This window comes from Haliotis rufescens, unplaced genomic scaffold (assembly GCF_023055435.1).
Source record: "Haliotis rufescens isolate VD_foot unplaced genomic scaffold, xgHalRufe1.0.p SCAF_5, whole genome shotgun sequence".
NCBI lineage: Eukaryota > Metazoa > Mollusca > Gastropoda > Lepetellida > Haliotidae > Haliotis > Haliotis rufescens.
In genome coordinates, this window is record NW_025964223.1 from 26,852,008 (window position 1) to 26,874,985 (window position 22,978).

Consider the following 22,978-nt stretch of genomic DNA (forward strand, 5'->3'; position numbering starts at 1 on the left):
TAACTGTTATCTATCAACCACTATTTTCATGATTCAGATTATTCAGGCTTCATAAATATCATTGATCAACTCAGTATGCAAAACATGATTTCCCACACGGTACAATGCGTAAGGCCAATTTCTGATGAAAAAAATATAACACACTACCCATGAATTAGTAAGTATGCTTTTACGTTACCTTTAGCAACATTCCAGCAATATCACGATGGGAGACACCAAAAATGGGCTTCCATACTGTACCCATGTGGAGAATCGACCCAGGCCTAAGGCATGACGCGCGAATTCTTTAACCGCTAGGATACCTTAACTCCACAATATGTTCAGTATGTGAAAATGGCGTTGTAGCTGATATTTGTTTGGACGTGCAAGGGATAATTATGCGCATCAACATTTTGTCCATTTTCTGCCTTATTCTTCACTTTGTAACCAGTGCCATATGTGAAACTTGGAACATTGAGTCTGTGCTGTTAGGCAGATCATTATCGAGTAGACAGACATAATAAAATTCAACTTGAAGAGGGGCTTGAATAACAGTTCTGGGATGGACAGTTATCCCGAGTAAGGTCATCCTATAATTCGTTTTGAAACATTTTTGGAAACCAAAGTAAGCATATTGTGCTGTTAGTGTAAGGGCTGAAACCGGCTACATACATTGTATCACACCTCATTCATTGTGAGGAAGCGAAGCCGGGTCGTTGACGTGCCAAACGAACGCTGTATCAACTATACTTCTGCGCCCTCCCTCTGTTGTTCAGTTGGTGAGTTAATTATGCCACTTCTAGTAAGAACGTCTGTGTGGAGAATAGAACTTTCAGTGTTTCCATTACTCTCAACACTTCTATTAAAGTTTAGTCTGGATTCCAGGTAAAAATATTGCCCCGTGTAATCTATGGTTGTCGTATTTAGCAATTAAATGGATAATTGATGAATGGGCATGTCCTTGCATCCCAACTACTTGGAGCGACCCTTATGATATCAGTCACAGGATTATCTGGTCCAGTCTCGATTGATTACAGGCCACCGCCATGTAGCTGTGATATTGCTGAAAGTTGTGTTAAACAAGGATATAAACTATGAAGGTTATATGAAAGACATTAAACGTTCAGGTGCAAGATTCATGACAGGTCTTCCCTCAACTGACATAACTACACAATGGTACAACAATAAGAACACAAACACGAACATTCATGTATTATGTATTCAATGTATTTTTGTTTTGGCTTATGTTACAGTTTGAACGCGGGGGGGCAATGCATTGACCACATATGACATAACAACCGTTTATTATGTTTTACACAAGCCCAGATTTCCTGAGAAATATATTACAACAGTACGTCATTTAACGAAAAGAAAGGAAAATGAATATTGATTCAGAGAGAGAGAGAGAGAGAGAGAGAGAGAGAGAGAGAGAGAGAGAGAGAGAGAGGAGTTTTGTCCAGTGTTAACTATCCCCACAAAAGGCAATTCTGTTAACTTGCAAGTATCACATAAGGGTGCATGACACAAACGATGTTAACTCTTCTGATGCAATAAACACCATTGAATAACCATACTACTGATGAGGAATATTAGTGAGACACCCCCAATTTGACAACCCCCAATGAGTTCATGTACATAATTTTCAGATGCACCAGAGGTGTCAAAGTCGATGAGACGGTCGCCTGATACCATAAGTAAATCAGCTGGCTAACCGTGCCCTCGGTAGATCCACGTTTTGGTGTAGGATGTATAAGACCGCCAGATGGCTCTGTTCTAACCACTGTGACGACTCTGAATATTGTAAACGGCAAATTTCAAATACTTTATAGCTCTTCACAGCACTTGATTCAATTGCTGTGGTAAAAACACACGTTCCCTTGATGGCGACCGGAGCACGACATGGCCGTGCCACGATTGCGATCTTTGGAACGTGTTTGTTCAATATAAATCAAAACACGACAAAGCAAAGGCCATTTGGATGCTAAATATTCGCGACCTAGTCGCGATCATTATTGTTTTGAAAAATACATCATGGTCTGCTTTGATGTCCTGTGATCACACATAACTGGTTAATGGCCTCAGAATATTTCACCATTCAGTGGATTACTATAGTATTTACAGGACATTATCAGTACAACACCCACCCCATAAATGTCTCTCGAACGCAGCATGTTCACTGCTACTTGGTTCACAGCGTATGAATGACTCATGTTTAACTCTCCAAAATCTGAAATTTGCATGAACTTTGAAATATCATGTTATGGCATGATGTTGCAGAGAATGATATCAACACGGTTTGTGTGTGATAGTTTCATAAAAGAATCTCACAAAACAGGTGCGGTAGAAGTTGAAGAAATCTCCTTGGAAAGGTGTGTGTGATATAGCATTGTCGTAAACAAGACGGTGTTGACTGATGGTAAGCAGTGGAGATCAACAGCATGGGGAGATAGCCCCATCACTGACTAGGACACTGTATACAAAGTTACAAAAGTCTGGGTTCGAATCCACTAGTCAGACCCTTCCCAATTTGATACATCCATAGCTTGCTAGAAAGTCAACATAATAGCACAGTATTTGCATATATGATAAGACATATTTGTACTGATACAAATACACCCACACAAAACACACCATATGCTACATAATCATGTTCTCAAGGTAATATGCATGCTATTGGCATTCCTTAAAAACGAATCTCATCCATACTGATTATCAAGGCCATATAATAGTTTCCAGTTAGGTGAACACAGCGGCCGTTTCATTGGCAAAATGATAGTAGACATGACCACATATTCACTGCATGCAACAGTAAACGATAACGCGAACTAATCGTAACAGATCAAGTAAAATTCCAATCAACAAGTCGTATTCCAGTAGTCCTTTAAACTGTCTTCACCCAAAACATTTAATGTAGTTTGTTTATATACACACAACGTACATTCACTTCAGAAATCAATCTCTAATAAAAAGGCAATGGGTACAATTGAATACATGAAAGTCTGACGATGATACATATGAACGAGCCCTCATTGAAAACAAAATATGATGTCCAGGCGAAGCCTACAATCGGTTATTCAATAAGACGCGGATTTGTAAAGATAAGAAACAAACTGATATTGAATTCTTGCATTGCCCCGATTCAATGCTTGATAATAATTTCTCTTTTAGTACACACATCCGGCTATGATCTACTCAGATAAGAATTTCTTGCGAAAGATGGAAGCGAATGAAGATATACTTCACAGTAGAGCTTCCAGGATATGACATGTGTGAAACTAATCACAGGTTATTGGTAAACAACTTTTAACCACGATTGAAAAGCACACTTTCCTCGGTTAAAACATATAGTGACTGTATGGCAAAGTAGAATTGTAGTATGTTATAACTTGAATCAGTTTGATAAAAAAGTCCACAGTTAGTGTTGCTTTCTTCGAGACAGCTATGTTGGTGATATATCAAAAGTCGGTTGTAATTTGGTAAAATTGGTATGAAAAGTCTGTTTTACTTTTAGAGATCAACCTTTGATATTTAGTTTGACATATTCAGCTTACCAATGATCATTGGAATAAGTCTAATATCTCATGAGCATTGTCTGAGGAATTTCACGAATATTTCAGAGTATGTGGAATAACGTCGTGTACTACAAACCCAGTATTAAAAAAAAACATCATTGTGACACGTTAACTTTCTTGCTTTCCTAAATAACGTCTGATGCTTAATGAAATGAGATGACATAATTAGTATTTATAGTGTTCAATATGTCTACAAATTGTACCATGTGCCATACTCAATAAAAGTTAGACAAACCATTATCAAACTGCTCAAATCATTCCAAAGACCATTTAAAAAACCCGCGCTTCCCACAGGGCGACATATTTGAGCAGTATCCTGGATCCTGTATTGTACATATGACGTTTTTGACATGTCAGCAGTGGGAATTTGAGGCGAAAGACTGTGCTTAACTAAACTGGTCATGTTGGTTCATCTAAAGTTACCAAAGCCTGTATGAACCTATCAAAAGTATGGACATACCTAGAAGCTCGACTCTAGGCTGCAACAGAACCTCCATTGCACCTACAATATAGGCATGGAAGACTATTTATACAGACAGAACAAACCATCAGCAAGTCTTTTTACAAGCACATACATAAAGCCTTATCTTACACGCATTTGTACAAAAATATGTTCTCATCATCTACCGAATCTGGCCTCCACAGCTAACCATGTATGTAAACTCTCAAAATAGTTCATCTTCACTGCGAGACAGTCATAGCACATGTTTCCGGTCTTTACCGGATGAGCTTCATGTGAGTTGGTTCAGCTTTGGTAGGAATAAACAAACCTGGGTTCACAAGATGATTTGTGTTTATTCATAAGGCACTTTATTGGGAGCAAGTAGCTCTCCTTTGATTGAGATGTATCGATCAAATGCCCTCCAGATGAGTGATCGTCTTTTATGTCATTTTCTGGCACTTCCGGTACACAAACACGTATCCCCTCACTCACAACACGACTGTGCACTCTCTTGCAGAACATGTACAAAGTTATAGCAAGTCTTCCTGTCATGCGTACACTTCCTTTCCACCAACTGAATTGTGTCCGTAGCCTGTCAACGGCATGAACTGCAGTCCGTTATCTGTTATCTCCTTGTCTCGTTTCTTCGTAGGTTTCTTTGATCCAAAGCATCTCACAGCAAATCGGAATTCTTCAGCCATTTCGGAGCAAAGCGTTTGCTACAATGAACAATAAAATGAAATTAGTGAGGCTTGCAAAAACTAACAGTTGGTCACATATCATGGATGTGTTTAAAAATACGTTCAAGGCAGCATTCTGTAGAAAATAGAACCGAGGTCTCATCGTAAGTCTTGCAAGACGTGATTGTTTTTACCTCAGGAGATATCGATTGAATTCTAATCATGTTTCCCTGAGGTTGTGTTACAAGAAAATCAATTTACTCTCAAATAGTTTCGTAGATATTGTGATGGAATATATTGCATGGAAGACGTATAAAAGGTAAAATTCCACATTCTCTCGGGGGTCCATTGTTTTCATAACATGATGAATGGGGTTGAAGCAGTGCTACTGTTTACTGTTCTGTGAAACAAAAAGACCCAGTGACTTGCTTTAGCTGTGTGCAGCTCGACAATGACGTATCCTGCTATGGAGCTATAACGTCACACTTCAAAAGCATTTTAAAATTAATGATATTTCTCTATGATGGTGATAATCCATTAACGTCTGACGGCTAGTATTTTCGAAAGGGCCCAAGTGAAAAATAGAATGTAAAAACATTACATTTTGTATGTGATTTAAATCAACGAAGTTGTTCTTAAAGTGAGATATCACTCTTGCAATAACATTTCTTGAACACACAAGAGATTCAAAGAGTTTTATTTGTTGGAATCTTGCTGTTTGTCATAGCCTCACTGACATATAAAATATGAAGTCGAAAGAGATGGAAAGAAGTGATCTTCCATTGATGGTTGTTAATGACAAGGGTTGAAGACGTTGTACGAATAGAATAATTGCTTTATGCACATAGGTTTGCGAACGAGTTTCACGTGTTTTAGGATCAGTGACTCACGCCTGTATTTTACATGTATAGCGAATACATATAGTTTTGCACTAACAAGTGATATTCAGCTGCTCTTGCAAAGACTACTAAGATGTAGGCCAATAGAGATGCATGTTTAAGAACGAGATGTACTATAGGTAACGTTTACCATCATCAATGACGTAATTGTCACACCTTACCGTCACGTGGAAAGTCGTGGGATCAAGATAATGTTCTGATAATGTCGACAGTGCCAAAAAACCCGCACTCTCAGGAAGACGGAGCTCAAGATGAAATCAGTGCATTACCTCAGACAGATTGTGAGAAGCTCACAGTTATTTTTTTGTCTTACTGATTTGTATGACGCAACAAAAACGTTTCCTTGAGCGACATCGAAAAGCCTTCTTTGGTTTAATAGAATTCCGTTGCTATTCAATTGAAGAAATAGCCGTCGATTTGGGAATTTAATCGCCAAATGGAATTTGAGGCAAATTAAATACCACAAGTGAAAAATGACATGATGCACACTCCCTGGACATTTTGACACGTACAGCATCAATGACTGGTGGCGTGATGCTGAAAAGTGACGATTTTGGAAGCATCCCTTACGTGTCAGCTTTGACGACAGTGAAACCCGCTAAATCGGAAGGTACAATCCCGTATTGACGGATTTCCGGATTAACAAATAAATGTAATGTCCATTATGTGTATACATCAGTAATCGACCGTATTAACGAGTTTCCGGCATACGAAATATATCTTATGTCCTACATGTACACAGATAAGCAATCGCCCTTATTAACGAGTTTCCGGATGAACAAATAAAATGTAATGTCTAATATGTGCATATATCAGTAAATATCCGGGTGTGTCTAGACGAACAGGGTCTAGCTGTTCCATAAGGTGGAATGAAAAATATCCCCTACTTCATATGAACAGCATATATCGTGTGTCCTCACCTGGTCCTTTCTGGCATTTTTTCTGGCTTTCCATATAAACTCACAGAGGGAGATGATGAACCCGGCACCCACACCTCCCATTAGCACTACAAACACGCCACCCACGTTCGCCACCCCGAGTTCAGCTGCCTTGTTCTTCTGGTTGGAGCTCTTCTCAGCCACACACTTGCCGCCACCATTCTTCTCCTTCCACCATCGGTCGTGAATAGTGTGGATAAACTGCTCCTCCTGAAGCTTTAGAATCGTCTCCGTGATGGAGTCCCTGAAAGGGGACTCTGAAACAGGACAGGGAAATGAGTGCGTGAGAAAAGTTATAATGATTTCAAGTCTTCGAAACGAATTTAGAAGTGTGTAAACACAAGGAAGAGAATTTATGGATGTCAACTTCTTTATTATGAGTAACCCAACGTTTCGGAGTATATGCTTACTCCTTCATCTGATGAGTTGACATCCATAAATTCTCTTGCTGAAAATGATTTCATCACTTATTTACCAATGTCTCGTACACCAAGTTTCTTTGGATGTTGTCTAATGTCGCACTCAGTAATATTCCAGCTATTTTCGACAAACCAGTGATTGATATTCTGAGCAACGTTCCACCCTGCCGAAAAAGGATGCAACACAAATCACCAAGTATGACCACCTGATCCAGTATTTCAGTCTCCCCTCACTAAAGACATATGTTGGTGGGGACGAGACCTATTCCAAAGGAATACATACATACATACATACATACATACATACGTACGTACGTACGTACGTGTGTGTGTGTGTGTGTGTGTGTGTGTGTGTGTGTGTGTGTGTGTGTGTGTGTGTGTGTGTGCATAGAATATATTGTGCCACACTGGTTCCTCAGAGAATACAGGTTTATAATTCCTGTATCTGATATACCTTGTGACTCATGGACCTACCCGGTGGCGTTGCTATGCCGTATCCCTTGGAGTCGAGGAGGCCTCCCACCTGCATCAGCTCACAGTTCCTTTGGATGTTATATTCTACTGACGTGGATTCCCCAAGATAGGCGTATCCCCCTGCCAACACTCGGTTCACACCCTCGGCTCCGTCTTTCACAAACACATTGTCCTCGGATGTATTCATGAAATTCCACATTCTTTTGAATGTTTCAATTTTGGAATTCTGCAAAGAGTACGAATAATGAACTTACAAACGTGTGCGATTATATGTAATATCGTAAGTAATTATGTACGTACAATTTTTGCAAAATGGAAAACATTTATAATTATGCGTTGCCTAACTCTCCATTATCAAACAATTAAAAATGTATATTGCTAAAGGGCCGATAGATAAATGTGGTACAATAAAGAATAAAGACTGAACGGTAATGCTCTCCTGAAAGAACATTGTCGGAGATTAGGATGGAGATGGCGTAGCGCATGATGCTGGTGTACCTGGAAGAACGCCATGGTGGAGCCTCCCTCCAGTGTGCCGTATTTGATGACTGTTTGCTTGACGAGATCTTCGGCGCTTTCTATGGGAGAGATCATTCTCTCCACGGTGAGGAAAGCAGCCAGGTTGGCGGTATAGGAGGAGATCATAATGAGTGTGAAGAACCACCACATGCCTGCCACAAGACGGGTGGAGATGGCCCGAGGCGCGATTTCACAGCCTGAGGACAGATGAATAACGGTAAGGTTAACATTGTTACAATGTATACAGTTTGAAGGCGAAATGCTGCATCTATAATTTGAATAGTGAATAGTTTAAATAATTCCATTGCAAAAATGTCAGTTTACTTACTTTTGTAAGTATGATCTTAGTGTTATTTAAGAAGGAGAAAAAATGTTTTAATCTGGAACAATACCTTGCTGCATAAGGGAACCAATAGTGAACCAGAGACTGTTGAGGATGGTAAACTGGTTCTCCACAACATCAGCATCTGGGTTACAGGGGTGAGGGTTGCACCATTCGTAGGGACTAAACCTTGCAATAACGAAAAGCATAAAACTGACGCAGAGGTAGGCTGCGATCATGTACACCCACACCTCCACAGACAGGGGAGAGAGAAAAGAAAACAGCTGTGGAGCCTTGGGGGTTGGCTTCTTGTATAAGATGGTGATACCCAGGGTAATGAAAGGCTTCGTGAAGTCGATGACCTGTTCTCGTCCATGGGTGATGGACATGCCACCAAGGCCAAGGTCTGCTTTCTAGAAACAAGAATACAAATGGGTGGGAATTAATTATTTGAAGAATGATATTCTTTGTTTCAGATGAAATTAATCTTTACTTGTATGTGATGCATATACCTCTATTAGAAGTATATTAGTAAAGACATAAGAAATGACAGTGCAGTAAACACATTCATCAAGTATTCAAGTATAATGAACACTCAAGATGAAGAAAAAATAAATCATATCTGTTTTTACCAATTTAATGTGCAAAAATAAGAAATATGTTCAATAACACTAAAAATACTTATTTTCCAAGAATACTTCACATGATGTGTGTTACTGGGCTATATGTGTGTGCATGTATTTGTTGTCTACCTCATACAAAGAAAACTACTAAAAGCTATTTTGTAGCGCTAAGAAATGTAACTTCTATATGTCTGTATTTTAGGCCTCTATATTGAATAAATTGTCTTGTCTTGTTTGTCCATTCTTTGGTTTAAAGGTCAAGGTTCAATAGCAAGAGTTATTGCTGCCTCGTGGGAATTTATGGTTAGAACATGGTCCCTAGCAACTCATGCTTGTTGTTTGATGCGACTAAATGATCGGGTGGTGCCGCTCAATGAGTTGGTTGATTTTATGTTGTCGTACCCGACATTTTCGGACATTGCTCAAACTATCATCATATGTACAGCTGGTACAGACTCGATTATTCCATTGCCGTCTGGAATAAAGCTGGAATATTGCTGAGTGTTGCGTTAAACAACAAAATATTTCAATTTCGGGCGAAAGTTCATATTTAGAGACTTAACTGCCCCTTTAAATGGCTGGCAAGAAATTGGTGTGGTAATGTAAGGCCCAGAAGAAAGTAAACTCTTCAAATCTAAATTCAGTCATATCTAATATCTTTTATTCCCTTTCCGTCTTTGAAAGCAATAAATGATATCACTTAAAAAAGAAGAAAACAATGTCCTTGGAGTCTGTATCATCACTTTGTGAAACAGAATCCACAGAACAAATACTTATCATGGGTTATTGGATACGAAACGGGAAACAGTTCAGCTTCCTCATGGTCACACCATTTCATATGATATTTACCAAATTTAATATTTAACATTTAACTCACCCTGTCGATTAGTTCTCTGACAATACCAGACCATTCTCCATTCTTCAACTTGCCGTAGGTGCTAACTACTCTGATGCTGTAGTTGAATTGCCTTCTTTTAGAGATTTCATCCAGAAGATCCACACAGAAGCCCTCGTAAGTGATGGTACCGTCTACGTGTTTCACTTCCATAACATACGGAGCTTCCTAATAACACAATAAAGGACCATTAGTAGTAATACACTGCACCCATGTGGAGTGGAGACTCAAATTGGGTCTTTACCATGACTGTCATCAATCAAACCCCAGTGGTAAACACAGGATGTCGGGCGTAATTAACCCAAAGGGTATGACCCCAGGGGCTTATTTGCAGGACTATTGAATTCTGTCAGTGTTATAAAACGATTAACCGCGGTGTATATACCAGAAGTAGTGTCAAGTGAAAATGACAATGACATAACGCTGCTGTGCATACATGCCAATGATACAGATGATATTCCAATGTACAGTGCGTTTTCTACATCATTCGAATGTAAAAACAATTTCGTGAATATGATATATTATACCCCACCATATTGTTTTTTGCAAAAATAGCTGAACATAGCAGAAAAATACCGACAACACACTCAGTCGAACATAATTACGTTTTCTTAGTCGATGTCCTGTGGAACATCGAACATATACGATATGTGAAGTTCGATACAAGCCGACTGCAGTCATGTAAAGGTCTACTTACCACCACGGCTACAACTTCCAATGTTGTGTTTTTAAGAGAACTTTCCACTTCTTTCCTTCTTTCATCATCTGTTTTCGTCATATTAACACCGATATGCCTGTTCCAGCTACCAACCTGGAACGCAAGTGATGGTTTGAGTAAACGATATAATGACAGGCCATTATAAATCAATATGAGAAGCGCTTCCATTTAAACATCTCTGATTATGTGGCGTATAAAGAAATACTTTAATTCCTTAGTTCACTCTAATATTTTGTAATTCAGGGTAATGGTGGTTATTCAAACATTGTAAACATGTAATGTTGGTACGCTCAATAACATTTACTTTTGAAATCTTCCTGGTATACATAACCCATTTAGTAGGACATTCTGGACAACCATCATAATAACCAGTTTAGTGATTTGTTTCTTGATATCTTCATATGTGATGTTAGTACATTAGCTGTAAACCTTTTCAAAGGTTTACATTAGTTGAAGTTCGAATATGCATTTACAACAGGTCGACACTTATCTGGGGTGTATTAATCCATATATAATAAACCAAAACGGTAAGGGATCATGAATATTTTTTGGGATATTTTATGAATTTTTATGTGCTCAATCTTTACTACCAATATAACCCCTAAAATATTCCTGAACGTTTTGGTTCAGTATAGGTTGAGGTCATCTCAGTTGCACATGTAATCGCCTAAACCTGACATATATGACGCTGAGGAAACATTACTGAAGTCACGTTCATGCAAGTTACCAGAAATAGTTTGCATGTTTCTAGTTTCATAAAAAACAACAACACTTATTCATACAAATATAACTGGACAGAAAGCTAAAGACAAGCTGACACTTTCTTATCAATACCTTCATAAGGCCTGTTAGTTTCAGCTCAAGTACGTCTAAGCTGAAGTCTCTGCGCTCTCCATTATCATATCGGATCGGTCCTGATAGACCTTCAAAGTTCAGCTGCAAACAAAAAAATACATTCTTTACGAAAGCTGTAATATGCCAAAAGGAAGAGCATAGGTTAGCTACAAAAAGCAATGCTTCTTACCACTCTTTTGAAGAAATAGTCACAAGTTTTTTAGTGACAAGTTGAGCGGGCAACCACTTTCTCAAACAGTCACCTTGAGGACACGAACATGTAATTGAACAATATTGATTTCTTTCTTCTAAAGTGGAGTTGTCCCCCTTCCAACACATGTAGAGGCTATAGTTTGAGAATAAAGATAACCTTTGATTTTTCAGGTTTCTTCATATAGCACTATTGAAAGAGCAATTACATTTTTTACCTTAAACTACGTATGCACTTTGGTAATGTGTCTGGTACAAGCAAACGAACAAGACATTCGTGAAAAGAAAATCAGATTATTTGAGAACGCAACTGTCTGTTCTTTTTCGAAACATTAGGGTAAGATACACAAATATATGTTTGCAAATAACCGGATTTGAATATACAATTAGACACGTATTTACACATGGGGAATGGGCTGGATATATAAAATACACAAAGGGACTGATATTTCGATGCCTGAGATCAAAGCCGGAGAAAGATTAAATTAGTAATTAGTCGTCTGAACGTACGATGTTCTTAAAGGGTTTAAGATCAATCTGGAATAGATGTAATGCTACATTGAATAAACGTTTCATAGTAAAACCCAAAACGCTAGTTGGAAATGTGTCTACAAAACAAAGGTGCATGGTGCTCTCTAATTTTATCTAAAACGTAGTTAACGATAATGATACTTCTTTAATTATCACATAGAACCTTGAATCCATAGCATTGAATTAATGAAAGAAAGATGACCCGTCATGTACAAAATGGATAAAAATGAAACTTTGTAGACATGAAAATATGCCTTGACTCTCACACTTTTAAAAAAAAATGTTGCGCTATTTCATACATATTCCACTGAATTCCTGACATCAATCACGAAAATATTCCATTCCGTCTAGACATATTGATCAGCAAAGAAAACCTCAGTATCTGCATCTGTTCTGTCAATGTATGTTTTAATGAACACGCGGCGTAGAATTTAATATTGCGAACGTACTCTGAAATGGATATTTCCTGTGATGTACTGTAATGTGATGCAAAATGATTTCTGAAATTTTACATGTATGTTTTCTTTCAAAACGAAGCAATTGTCAGTTTGAAAGACCTCTGTTTTTCTATTACAAACACTTAAACGTGCCGATGTTGGCGAAGAGGACTAGTGTATGTTTTCGCTGTGATTCTATCAGCTTATTTGCAAATTGTTCAAGTCCCGTGTGCTACCGATAGGGCAGGACATGATTACCCTTTTCGCGAACACCTCAAGTCATCACTTATTGTCAGTGATCCATTCCAATAACTGTCACCGCTAATTTGCCTTTTACACCTAATGGAATCTGTTTCGTCGTATAATTGAGACTGGTTATTCTCATGTGTCGACGTTTCATATTATATTTGTAAAAGTGGTTTGCTTGGGCGAAAACATAATATCGTTCAAAGCACAGAATGTGATACTTCAGTACATATCAATCGTTTGTCCTTCGTCGATAATATGTTTGTCATATTGATAATCAACAGCGAATGAGAACATGTCTAAAGCCAATGGATTTCAAAATGTTTATCAGTACTAATTATACTATGACACACTCGTACAAGTGAATGAATGCGTTAAACACATGCAGGAAGCAAGACAGCATATCATCGATCACATTTCTTGTGCGTCAAGAATGCTTTATCCGTGACATCATGTCCTACATATCGACGTGTAAATGGTACCGTGGACCTATTATGTCATACGAAATGGCAAGTAAAATCGACAGTTTGTTTTGAGAATGAAACATGTTCATGAAAACATGAAGGAAATATAGCCATGTCGCTGTTGAAGTAATCAGTCGAAGTCTGTATGTTTATCTTATATAATTTTGAAGTTTAAGTCTATGCAATTCTCTGTCAACATACACATACTTCACAACACATTTTGACGCATGGACGTCATAACGAATCTGAAGTAAAACTGTTGGTTGTACATAATGAGCCGGGTAAAAAAGGTGTAAAAATGCAGTTGTGAAGAGTGTGAACTGCCTCAAGGTCTATTATCACCTCGTCCATCAAGAGAAAAACACACCCTGTCACAAAGCGTAAAACGCTGAAGCCACATGCGAAATAGTTAGAATGAACGTTTTTAAGAGCTGTAAAATGAAAAGGGTTCAAAGACGCATCCATGGAAGGAATGCGAGTATCAGAAATATGATATGTGTATCCATATATGTACATGTACCAAGGTATGCTGCAGTGAAGAAACTAGAACTGATATATTCTTCATCAGAAGTTGATATCCATTAATGTAGTAATTGTGACAGTCACAAAACTAGAGTTACTGCGTCTTCTAGCCTAACATACAGTTTAGGATTTTTTAATTATACAATACATTTCTCTCCTCTTAAATTAAAACAAATTATTACAGTGTTGATTTCATAGAGCTGGCTAGACTTGCTTTTGAATATATGTCTAGATTGTTTTTGTTTTCATAAAATAAATATATTCCACAGTCATGGTGCAGGACCATGCGTCTTCCTGCACCAACTATCTTACATGTATGCATGATGGTGTGTTACAACACTGGAACCACACTGTCGTCACAACGTTGTACTTGTTATATATACGCCTGAGAAGGAGCATGTGCATTACACAAAAGCTATACGTTATTCGACAACAAGACTTTGTAGCTGACTTGGGATCAAGGTGGTTCTAACACATTCTAAGTATACCAAGAACTAATCGACAGCTGAGGAAATGTCATTTTCAATATGACTTGATTTAATGCTTAGAACGGAATCGGAATTCAAAAAGATTTGTAATGTCATATTGCTGGTACCATATGCACAACATTTGCCATATTAAAGCACAATAAAGCCATTTGACAAAATATTATTGTTTGTAACTATTTCAATATTTGGAACATATATTACATGTTTTGAAACTATTGCTGGGATCATCAATGCAATGCTCAATCTTTATAGACTATATCTGATATCAAACTTCAGATTGATTTGAACCAGGTAATAAAGGATTATTCTTTGAGGTAATAAACTTACCGATTTCATGAAATTCAGTAAACTGTTTCCAAACTGGAATGTTTGCTTGGTGTCACAGGACAACACTGCCTTGGTCACGTCCTGGGCCTGGGACAACTCGTGAAGCGCCAGAGAGAACAACTGGACGGCGTCGTAGGCTAGCGCAGTCTCCGTCTACAAACAAAGATAACATCGACAATAAGTAACCGTTTCGACAATAAAACCTTCTTCAATACAACTCATACCTACAATATGACACGAAATATAACAATATTAATTATACCTTTTGTAGTTGACACACATACCTCTATCAAGGTAAAACGTGTGTTTGTTTCCAATGGTAGGCAAGCAACATGTATCTTTAGTTATATATTACCATACCGGTGGCAACCATATTAATCAAACATTTTATCGTTAGAATCCTCAACGGGCCGTATAAGCAGGTTATATTCCCATCATGGGGTTATGTTTTGATTCATTTACATAGCAACAATGATCAGAACATTCACGGCATATGCTATGATATCTCCATATGATGCAATGAATCGTTAGTAACAGTAACAAGCAAATGATAAATTGGTAGTTGATGATAATTTGATCACAAATGTTGGTATTTAATCCAATAGAAAGAAGTGATTTTGAAATCAGAATATCAGTCAAATTTTGTATATTGAATGAAATGTTAATATATCATGATCGGTTTTCAAACAAGTATTACTGTTTTCAAGGAGTATCATCTTATACAGCAAACGGATATTCGTTTATATTGTTCATCACTGACCTCAATAAGTACTCACTTTTGGTTATATTTACACTCATCGTGTATAAATCGTTATTACCGTTTGTCAAAAGACTAAACTATATTCCGTGTATATTGGTAACACATTTTCACTGAAGCAGGAAAACAACAAAAGTGAATATGAACAAAAACAGACAGAGAGGGCACTCTATAGAAATATACAAAGAAATAGAATGACATTGCTTTCACAATAACAAGATACAGAAACACTATCATGTAAATATATACCCTCATCTATAATGGAAAACATATATACCAGCAAGATTTCTACGAGAGGACGTGGAATGAGACGAATAAACCATAGCAGTGTATATTTGTATGCCACAGTTGTGTGCAATAGGTCCTGCAGATGTGTAAGTTTTTCAGAACACATAAACGATAAAAGGCTATCCAGTATAACGTTTGAGATGCAAAGCATAACCAAATTCAGTTATCGTCTTACCGTAAAGGTGATACCAACACTGGCCTGAGAAAACACGAATACTCAATTCTTCATACCATAATAAATCGAATTTGACATAACTTAGTTTTGAATGAATAACTCAAATTTACTTTTTATGAAAATATGCGAAAAAACATAACAATGTCATCATCTACGACAAATTCATGCATAACTGATGAAAACAGCAACTCCACTTCTGAGTGGGACGGCAACAACACGCACAACATTAATGACACGGTAACAACGATGACATACCGCTACATCGTCGGTGATATTTCCCTGACAGAGCGCATTAAAGAAGGTAAAATATGGTAAACTACAGCATAGAATTATTGGTGTATATCACCTGTATTGTTTTTATGGCGTTATTTTTATCAGTATTAACAAGACAGTCACTGCTGGTCATGAAGGTGGCAGATATCCGAGTACTGCGAATTTTGGTCGGAATCAATCTTTTGATTCAATGACTTAAATTAAAGGCTTCTAGAGCCAGACACCATGTCTCGTTGATCATGTGTAAATTCCGTTCCATAAATTTATAAGAGGGACAACAGTACTACAGTAAGATCAAATCTGACATATCGTATTTAAGGTAGCTATGCTGTGGCTAACGTGGTATTCTTGTATTTGGGCAAAATTCAATTAGAGCCAAGTTCATGTGTCAGCGTAAACAGTTGGACTATAATTGGGATCAAAATGAATACAAATTAAAACTTCACTGTCTGTGGAATGTTTACCGAAAACTTGGAAACGTCTGAACTTGGAACAAATTAGCCAATATGCGAAACGATTCTGACTCTCAAGCGTTTCCAACAGGACATTAAATGGAAAAAGGCCAAGTATACTAGACGTGGGCCCAAACATACCTGAATCTCAGAGTAGCCTTTGAGTGGGGAATCCCCCGATCTCCTTGCCTTGTACAACCAATCAGTTCGAACGTTGACCACTTCAGGCCGATCAGGATCGATAAGTCTGAGAGATGTGATGTTAGCGCCATCGTGCTTGTAGTCTTCGAGATCTACTAGGCCAAGATCCTGCAGAAATGGGAGCATTTACTTTACTACATCGTTTACGCTGCTTGCGTCTTACATAAAGCAAATCTACGTATCTATACAATGCTGGTGTTCCTGCTTGTAAACGCCTTGTGATGTTACTGTAACTATTAAAGTGAACTAAGGCGTATGTAGTGAATGTAATACCCATCCTCTCATATGAATTGTAGTCAAAAGAATACAAATTCATATTGTGTATTTTCTTTAAAGTCCCTTTCAATCAAATCGATTTTATCGTCGGCGTTCATTTGGTACATACGCGGTATACGTGCAGTGGAGGACATATACCAATATATTCATTTACATAAAAGACTCCAGGGCATATTTCATAGAACATATTAGAAGCTAGAGTTATATTTGTGCTCATATGAACTTGTGTTGACATTTTGATATATTTATGAACGTAGAACTTGTACCACTACAGACCTTGCTTTACCAGTTATATTTCTATTTTCATTTTAATATTGACATTTATGTTTCAAAGAACATATATTTCCTTGATAAATAACTGTAATCGCTTTTGTAGCAATAATACATGAATCTTGGGTTTTCTCGCCCTTTTCTGACTATCATCATGATATGAAGCGACTCTGAGAGTTCCTTGAGGAAATAGAAAATACATCGTGTTTTCTGTTTGTTTGATATTTTTTTACAAAAGCAATTCCGTAGACATTTTGAACTCATCTTGAAAATGTCATGAAAGTATCATAAAGGGCACTTTCGTCGGAAGCTGAAACGGATTCAGATTCCCAGGATCCTTGTGTGGGATGCATCTGACATTCTAATGGTTTTTCTTCTAAAATCGATGAATATTGTTACACTACGAGGAAAATCGCGTTTCCATGTATGTTGACCTCCACCCCCATTTCTTGAACCATAGTAACAAATGGCGGTACAACGGATATTGTGTTTAACACATAAATAGCTCTGGTGCTGATAGTGTATGATAAAGGGAAACCTCGTTAATTCGGATGTTTTTAACTTGATGTACCGTTTAAGACGATACAAATTTCTCAATCCTAATCTTTCTCTATAAATGACCAATGCAGATTTCTCGACTGATTTTCATCTCACTGCGTTCTCAGTAACCATATCATGGATGTAGTTTGATGCATGAAAGATAGACATAGGTATTGTGTCGATATGTAACCGAAACGTCACAGAACGAATTCAACACAAAACTTGAAATGATTTAAAGCAAATGATTATTTCACATATAAAGCGATGTAAATGCATGCGCGCGTGTGTGTGACCTCTTGTACTAGTCCGGACTTATGCCTGTTTTATACAGACGCAGTGTAACATCCGACACATGATACTGACTCCCGAGTTGACCAGTCCTTGTTTAACCCTTTGAGGGGAGGTCAGGCTGATCAACAATAAGTACCATATTTCAAGGTGTTTTGGTATGACGCCGCCAGGGAATCGAACCTTCAGCCCTCCGAGCAGATGTTAATCCACTCCATCACGGAGGTGGGCCCGATTTAGAGTGAGACAATTAAATAGAAAATAATCGATGAAAACAATCAGGCATAACTTACCAGTGTTGTGAAGAAGTAATGATAATATTGCGACAACATCTGCACTTTCAGTGCCTGAAAAATATAATGAATTATTAGACTCCCCCTTCAAATACAGCCTACTGACACGCATGTTAGGAATACCTACATACTAGATCATGCACATGATGGTGGCGGACAGTTAAGGATGGGTGACCGTGTTCAGCAAGCTGAACCCCTGAGAGGTTCTAGGGTTTCTGTCCTGTCCTACACCGAAGCACATGTCATATATGGTATCTCCTTCGGCAAGTGATTTTGTTCAAAATATGCCTCTGTTCACCCTGCAGCGAATGGGTACCCAGAAGAGAGATGGTTATGTGACTGTTAATTTCTAATACCTCATGGGCAGTGTGAGTTGTATACTCCCAAGGAAGTTGAGAATGAATTTCCAGTGCACACTGATCCATTGACCGGGGTAATGATATTGTTTAGCACTGCTGCGAACCTTTCCAAGTTGGAAGTTAGTGTTTTTTATGGACAATATATGTTACTGTCAGATCATATACATCATTATCCTGATAATCATGTAAGCCTGGACATACGTAAGGTACTGAGTAGTTATAACAATGGAAAGCCAGAGTAGTTACATGGATCCTAATATCAAAACAACGAGAATATGTCTCTAAATAGTGTATGTGCCACAATAAATGTCTGCAAGTAACTACCAGGGATGTATTTGTTCCTCGGGTCACTTTAGGATTCTCACACAAGCAGAATAATGAAATGCATCTTCCATATAACATGCATATAGTTAATTTCAATGGCAACACTTTAATTATGCATTCATACCAAAAGGCATTTTCAGGTCATTTACTTTTTCAATTTAAACTTTCCATGTACATTTTTCATTGACTAATATTGAGAAAAATGTGTTGACCTCAAAGTGACACATATATGAATATAATTGTACATATGCATACATATAATTTCATGCTTATCGTCCGTATACCTTGAATATCCCATTCGGATCTTGATAAATACTGTATAATTCATGTATGCAACATTTATCTATTTATTATCTTTAAAATAATTTCAAATGTAAAAACATAAAAATGCCATACCATTCGCATACAAAACAATTCGACTCGTATTCTGTTCTAAGTCATCACTGTGTCGACTAATGTACCTGTATCAAAATTGCCACTTGATATTGACAGAGAGTTAACATTGACTATTGGTCTGGACAATAACGCTGCGATAGGCAAGTTGAAATTGGCTATATCCTCTTTTCCTACCGCATGTAAAATTTTCTTGACACTTGTCAACTTGCAGTCGATGACCATTCGGAACTGTCCTTTCTCTTTGAGCTCTTTGAACATGTTCACATAATCATTGTTGATCGGCTCTAGTTTTCGAACAGTTATTCGAGCTTTGCCCATTTCCGGTGCCTTGAGCACTTCCTGCAGGCGAGTCAGTCCTGGGATTAAAAAAAGGGTCGTTAATTTTCTTCGATGTAAATGATGCTACATGCATTACGTTGTGTGCAACTACCTGAAGAGATATACACAGCCGAATTCTGGATACAGATATTTGAATACCACGTATTACCCGAGGCTGCCAATAGAGCAGATTTAATAGAGATGAAGTACTTTTGGTTTAGGATGCATACGCCATATATGTATTATTGATATATCGCACATATGTTCTTGGCTTATATCACCTTGACTTGCACTTATTTAACAACACGATGACCTTATCACTGTACTGATACATTTAAGATAGTATTTAACTTCGGGTTAATACCATGTTTCAAAACCCAATTACCCAATAAATAATATAATGTTAATCCCAAAAGTGTTGGGAACAAGATCCACTTTACATAGATTCAAATACAAGAAGAGAAGAAAAGATGGACAGTATACAGCAAAAATATTACAAACGTACAGGACAAAAAGTATACAGGTATATCTTGGGGTAGACTATTTAGCTTCACGAGATTGACATTCGATATAACGAGAATGGATTCTACACGTACTAATGTTTTCGAATAGTATCCTCATATTCACCTTCATTGTTTTCATACAGGAGTGTGAACTTGGTCCAACCCCAGTAGCGCACCATATCCCTGTAGGCTTGGCTGAGGGTCAGATAGTGTGGGAACAGACTGATTGAGTAGTAATCACGTGTGTCTCGGGGGTCCCAGTGCCACTGTAGGTGGGGAATCTCGAATGCATTACACATGGATTGCACATGCGCAGAAGAGAGGGATGACACTGGACCAAAGATGCCAACAATTCCTTTCCCAACCATTTGGCATACTGAAATGATCAAATAACATACTACAGATTGCGAGGCTCAGTAAAACACAAAAAGGATGTTTTTATGCTTAAATTGAAAATTACAATTAACAACGTCTTGTACTGACTGGAGCGATGCACATACGTAACATCATTCATTCAAGCTGACATATATGAGAAAAAAGGTAAAAATGATGCATACAGTTTTAACCGGACAGACAAGATTATGAAAGACAATATCAATTACGTTAGGTGATAGGAAGCCCAACACAAGTGATATTGTTTATTTAATAGTTGTAATGCCGATTAATAATTGAATACGCATATCGAATGTTGGATCCTATATTCACATGTCCTTGCTCAATTGTATGTCGTGAACCTATGACCGTGTGAAAAACTCCCTCCAATAACCATGTTGGTTTGCTGTAGCAGAACCTGATAAAATTGTAGGGGCGCTTCAAACAACGAAAATTCCTGTTTCTCGCATTTGAGTGGTTAACAAGTGGCGAGATCAATGGTGACGTTATGAATAGGCAAGGTGAAGGATGTGTTTCCAGATGTATTAGGACTTTAAATTTCCTTTTTGGCTCTTTTCATTTTGTGTAATTGTCAGTTTGAAACTGGGGGTTTCCAGCCTTAAGTGGTAGATGAGACGGCTAGAAAATTGAATGTTAAAAACATCGAATAGGCGTAAACATTCTTAATAGATTTTCAATGAAATTGATAAAAAACGCGTGTTGTGATATGGAAAGTTGAAATTTCTGCGGACATAAAGGGTTGTCTTTTTGAACTGTGTATCAGCATCTACAGGCGTCTGGGCTTCGGAACTCGGAGCTCCAAGGAGAAGAAAAAATAGATAACTGCTCGAACAACTTTGACGTTTTGCTTACACTGTCAGAATGTTGCGCTGCAAGGTAAAGAACTACGTTTATAAGGAAACCTCTTGAGGCAAAAGAGAGAAAGTCAATTACGAGATATCTCCAACTTGTGTCTGCCGCTCGGTAGTCGAGTCGGGAAAAAAGTGTGCTTGTCACCAGTAACTGACAAGCGCGTTGACGGGTTGCTAGGGGCTACTCCGTGAAAAAGATCCTCAAAGATATGTATCACAAAAGTAGTTTTAGAAACTTGTGAACCTCAACAGTATCGGTCCAACATGTTCACAAAATGTCGCACACAAAATGTACAAAAGATTTTATTTGAAGATTCAAGTAATTGCTATTCAATACTGATGTGCTATGATAAGACATATGGACTTATGACATTTTGATGGGCTATATTCGAACGAATCCAATTAGGATTTTCTGCTTCAAGGGGCCCTGCATACTGGATTACATAAGTCGTTGGTCCGCTTGAAAACACCGTCTATTCAATTGATAGAATTTGTTTAGGATCTGCAATATTTATGTTATAGACTTAAATATGATTGGTTGACACATCTTTTGCTATATTTTTGCGGTACCTGAGCGGTACGTTACTGTTATTCCACCAATATACCGTGTAATTCTGCACACATAACGCGTTAATTCCGCAAGCTCTGCTAACTCCGTAAACGTACCGTTGTAATACCATAAGCGAACTGCGTTATTTCCGCTTACGTACCGCGTTTTTAATTCCGCAACCGCAAAGCGGAAATTCTGCAAACGTACCGCGGTAATTCCAAAAGCGTATGTGGGATTTCACACCCGCAAAGCAGGACTTCTTCTCTGCAAACGTTTTGTGGAAGTAACGCGATTCGTTTCTGAAACTGTATAGCGATAAAGAGTGAAGTATGCATGAACAGAAGTGTACTTTCACAACGTTAAACTGAAATTAAAAGAGTATTCATATACAGACTGGTTTTGTTTCGGTTGGAAAGAAAAAGTTCAATATTATCTAGCGTAAGAAATCAAGTGTGACTTCTTGAAAAGTTCTTTGTTATTTGCTTCTGAAGTAATAAAGTTATGAGTATATTCTATTTCTATTTCTTCAGTAATAAGAAGTAATAAAGTTACTCTGAATTAGGTACGCAGTAATATACATGTATAGATGGTGCCTTTATAAAACTTTACATCATAAATAAACATTGGAAATGGCTGAATTATGTAATATCAATAAGTTGATACAGCTTATTCAACTTAAGTAAGTAGACTCTAGTTATATGTACATATATTGAAGGGTTAGAGGGAGATAAATGCTGTTCAGGATGGAATTAGCGATAAGAAACATGAACAATTTGTTTGGTTTTGAGATAAAGACATTTCGAGATAGTAAAGTTCAGATAAGGCGAGTTGAATGTAAAACACAATTCCCATGTGTCCAGATAAGATAGCCTGTTTAGGTATGGCTAAACTTCCATTATCAAATTTAATTGTGGTACAATGTAGTTCCATTG

The 22,978-nt window shown here is 37.7% G+C and overlaps 1 protein-coding gene across 8 annotated transcripts in view; it reads right to left on the reverse strand.

The window, feature by feature from the left end:
- Nucleotides 1-1,180: 1,180 nt before the first annotated feature.
- LOC124110579 (glutamate receptor ionotropic, kainate 2-like) overlaps nucleotides 1,181-22,978 on the reverse strand; it is a 111,553-nt gene continuing 89,755 nt past the window's right edge. For 6 of the 8 annotated variants that reach the window (XM_048383662.1, XM_046469928.2, XM_048383659.1 and 3 more), the window contains 14 exons: nucleotides 20,377-20,628; nucleotides 19,606-19,787; nucleotides 18,353-18,406; nucleotides 16,626-16,793; nucleotides 16,015-16,038; nucleotides 14,540-14,692; nucleotides 11,315-11,416; nucleotides 10,460-10,573; nucleotides 9,745-9,930; nucleotides 8,315-8,657; nucleotides 7,902-8,119; nucleotides 7,404-7,629; nucleotides 6,493-6,767; nucleotides 1,181-4,712 (listed from right to left, as the gene is read on the reverse strand). In XM_048383662.1, coding sequence (XP_048239619.1) covers nucleotides 4,542-4,712; nucleotides 6,493-6,767; nucleotides 7,404-7,629; nucleotides 7,902-8,119; nucleotides 8,315-8,657; nucleotides 9,745-9,930; nucleotides 10,460-10,573; nucleotides 11,315-11,416; nucleotides 14,540-14,692; nucleotides 16,015-16,038; nucleotides 16,626-16,793; nucleotides 18,353-18,406; nucleotides 19,606-19,787; nucleotides 20,377-20,628 — 2,468 coding nt within the window. In that variant the 3' untranslated portion in view covers nucleotides 1,181-4,541. Of the gene's footprint in view, nucleotides 4,713-6,492; nucleotides 6,768-7,403; nucleotides 7,630-7,901; nucleotides 8,120-8,314; nucleotides 8,658-9,744; nucleotides 9,931-10,459; nucleotides 10,574-11,314; nucleotides 11,417-14,539; nucleotides 14,693-15,759; nucleotides 15,784-16,014; nucleotides 16,039-16,625; nucleotides 16,794-18,352; nucleotides 18,407-19,605; nucleotides 19,788-20,376; nucleotides 20,629-22,978 lie in introns of all 8 variants that reach the window. The other 2 variants (XM_046469926.2, XM_046469957.2) reach the window with 2 other exon arrangements.